Source organism: Alligator sinensis, unplaced genomic scaffold, assembly GCF_000455745.1.
Source record: "Alligator sinensis unplaced genomic scaffold, ASM45574v1 scaffold1626_1, whole genome shotgun sequence".
Lineage (NCBI taxonomy): Eukaryota > Metazoa > Chordata > Crocodylia > Alligatoridae > Alligator > Alligator sinensis.
The window spans coordinates 51,497-53,813 of NW_005842437.1; the positions used below are offsets into that span (position 1 = coordinate 51,497).

General features: G+C 62.4%; 1 protein-coding gene across 4 annotated transcripts in view; it reads right to left on the reverse strand.

The window, feature by feature from the left end:
* CEP164 (centrosomal protein 164) overlaps window positions 1-2,309 on the reverse strand; it is a 51,928-nt gene extending 49,619 nt beyond the window's left edge. For all 4 annotated transcript variants that reach the window (XM_025211952.1, XM_025211956.1, XM_025211955.1 and 1 more), the window contains exons 1-3: window positions 2,253-2,309; window positions 979-1,080; window positions 381-499 (exon numbers count right to left, since the gene is read on the reverse strand). In XM_025211952.1, the coding sequence (XP_025067737.1) occupies window positions 381-499; window positions 979-1,022 (163 nt within the window). In that variant the 5' untranslated portion in view covers window positions 1,023-1,080; window positions 2,253-2,309. The remainder of the gene's footprint in view (window positions 1-380; window positions 500-978; window positions 1,081-2,252) is intronic.
* Between the last annotated feature and the right edge of the window lie 8 nt (window positions 2,310-2,317).

The window sequence follows — 2,317 nt, forward strand, 5'->3', positions numbered from 1 at the left end:
ACTCGATGATCTATTGAGGTCCCTTCCGACCCTAACATCTATGAATCTATGAATCTATGAAATGCAAGCGCAGACCCACAAGCAAACTGGGCGCCGTGTTTCAGGGAATGCCAACCAGTGTGCCCGAGCTGGCATCAGCCACTACGTTTTTTGCTATTGCACTCGGGTTTTCTAGCAGCTAAGGAGCTCCAGCAGAACAGCAGCTTTTTATGCACCAACGACAGCAGGAAGCATCTAACAGGCACGTTTCTCCAGTCCCTCGAATGGCGTTTGTGCTGCCCTCCCCGGACTCGTAGTCCATCCTCCAGTGATACAGAAGAGCAGCTCAGCTTCTCCGCTCCCTTTCTTTTTGCTTGGGAAGGGAGCCAGGTGTCACTTACCTTTCTCACTGGGTAGGTAGGTTTCATCATACTCTTCTTCCAGGATGAGCTGGTCCCCGATGCACACGTCGGATTCTGCCATGGCCACGCGGAGGGGTACAGCCGTTCTGCACCCGGTGCTGAAAAACAGCACAGCAGATGGCTTCTCTGAGGACCAAGCCTCTCTAGCTCGCTCCTCTCTGGCCCGACTTTCCCAAAGGAAATTTTAGAAGCTGTCAGCGTCCCTTAAATGTACAGGCCCCACTTCTAAACGTACCAGCGCGTCCCTAGCACGAACCGCGACGACGAGGACGATGTCGCAGTCCTGCCTCACGCGAAGGCAGGCAAATAACCCTTGTGGCCCTAAGATCTCCCCTCTGTCTTCCCCCGTGAGAGCCGCTGGCTCGGACATTTCTGGGGACCCTCGCCCCTGCCGATCACCAAGGGCAGGCAGAGCCCCAAGAGCTTCAGGCCCCTGCCCGCGCCAGTTTGGCTCGTGGCTGCCCAGGTGCCGCCCTGTTTCTAGCACTCTCCGCGGTCTGGAAAGCGCCCGCGAGAGCCCCGCCCGGCTGCGTCGGACGTGCCGCTGCGCACCCGCGCACCTGCACCGTGCCCTCACCTGTGAGGCGTGTCGACGTGGCTGTGCTGGCGTGTCACACACATGAAGGCCCCGCTCCCAGCGCGGCGCTGCTAGCAATTGGCACGCGTTCGCTGACGAGGCCTGGGAGGAGCGGACAGCAGGGGAAGGGGGAGGCAAGAAACAGCGTCAGGACCGCCTGCATCCCTTGCACACGCGTGTCCCGCATGGACACGTGCTCTCCACGGGGCCCTCGCAAGTCCTGCCCGGCGATCCCCAACCGCTCCCCGTTCCGGCACGCGCGTGCCCCACACCAGTGCTCGAACACCTCCGCACGCCCGGGGCTCCGACTCACTCCTTGAGCCCCTTGCACGCCCGGCACCACCCGCCAGCTGTCCTGGACTCACCCCGTCCACTCCCCTGCTCCCCTCTCGCCTCGAGTGCGCTGTGGCACCCGCCCTGCTTGCACGCTCCCCGACACACCCCGCTTCCCAGACGGCTTGCACACTACAGATCCCCTGTACAGTCCTGCCCCTTTGCACACTCCTTGCACGGACCTCATCCTCTGTTGCCTCCCCTCTTCCTCCCCTCTCCTACACTCACCCTCAGCACACTTGCCCCCGTGCTCTCCATGCACACTCACTACCTTACACACTTCCTCCCCTGAGCTGTCAATGCACACTCACCCGAGCTGTCCATGCACACAGTGCCTTGTACGCTCACCCCGTGAGCTCCCCATGCACTTACCCCCTTGCACATTCGCCAGCATGCACACTCACTCCACGAACCCCCATGCACATTTGCCCACCAGTTCCCCGTGCACCCTTTACCCACCTGCCTGCCCGAGCTCTCCACGCACACTCAGCCCTTGCACGCACTCCCATGCACACTCCCCCCTTGGGCTCCCTTGCACGCACCCCATGCACCCTGACCCACTTGCACACTCGCCCCTGCATTCTCCATGCACACCCATCCCACTGCACACCCCACCAAGCTCTCCATGCACACTCACCCCTTGGGCTCCCTGTGCACAATCACTGCCTCACACACTCCCTTCATGCGTTCCCCATGCACCCGGACCCTCTTGCACACTCACCCCCAGGCTCTCCTTGCACACTCGCCACCATGCACACTCACTCCATGAACTCCCCATGCACATTTGCTCACAAGTTCCCCGTGCACCCTTTGCACATTTGGCCCTGAGCCCTCCATGCACCCTTGAGCTCTCTGTGCACAATCACTGCCTCGCGCGCTCCCTTCTTGAGTTCCCCATGCACCCGGACCCCCTCGCGCGCTCGCCCCCCGTGCACACTCACCCCCGCGCACGCCGGGCCGCCCGAGTCCGGCCCCGGGGACCCCCCGCCCCCCGTCGGACCCCGCG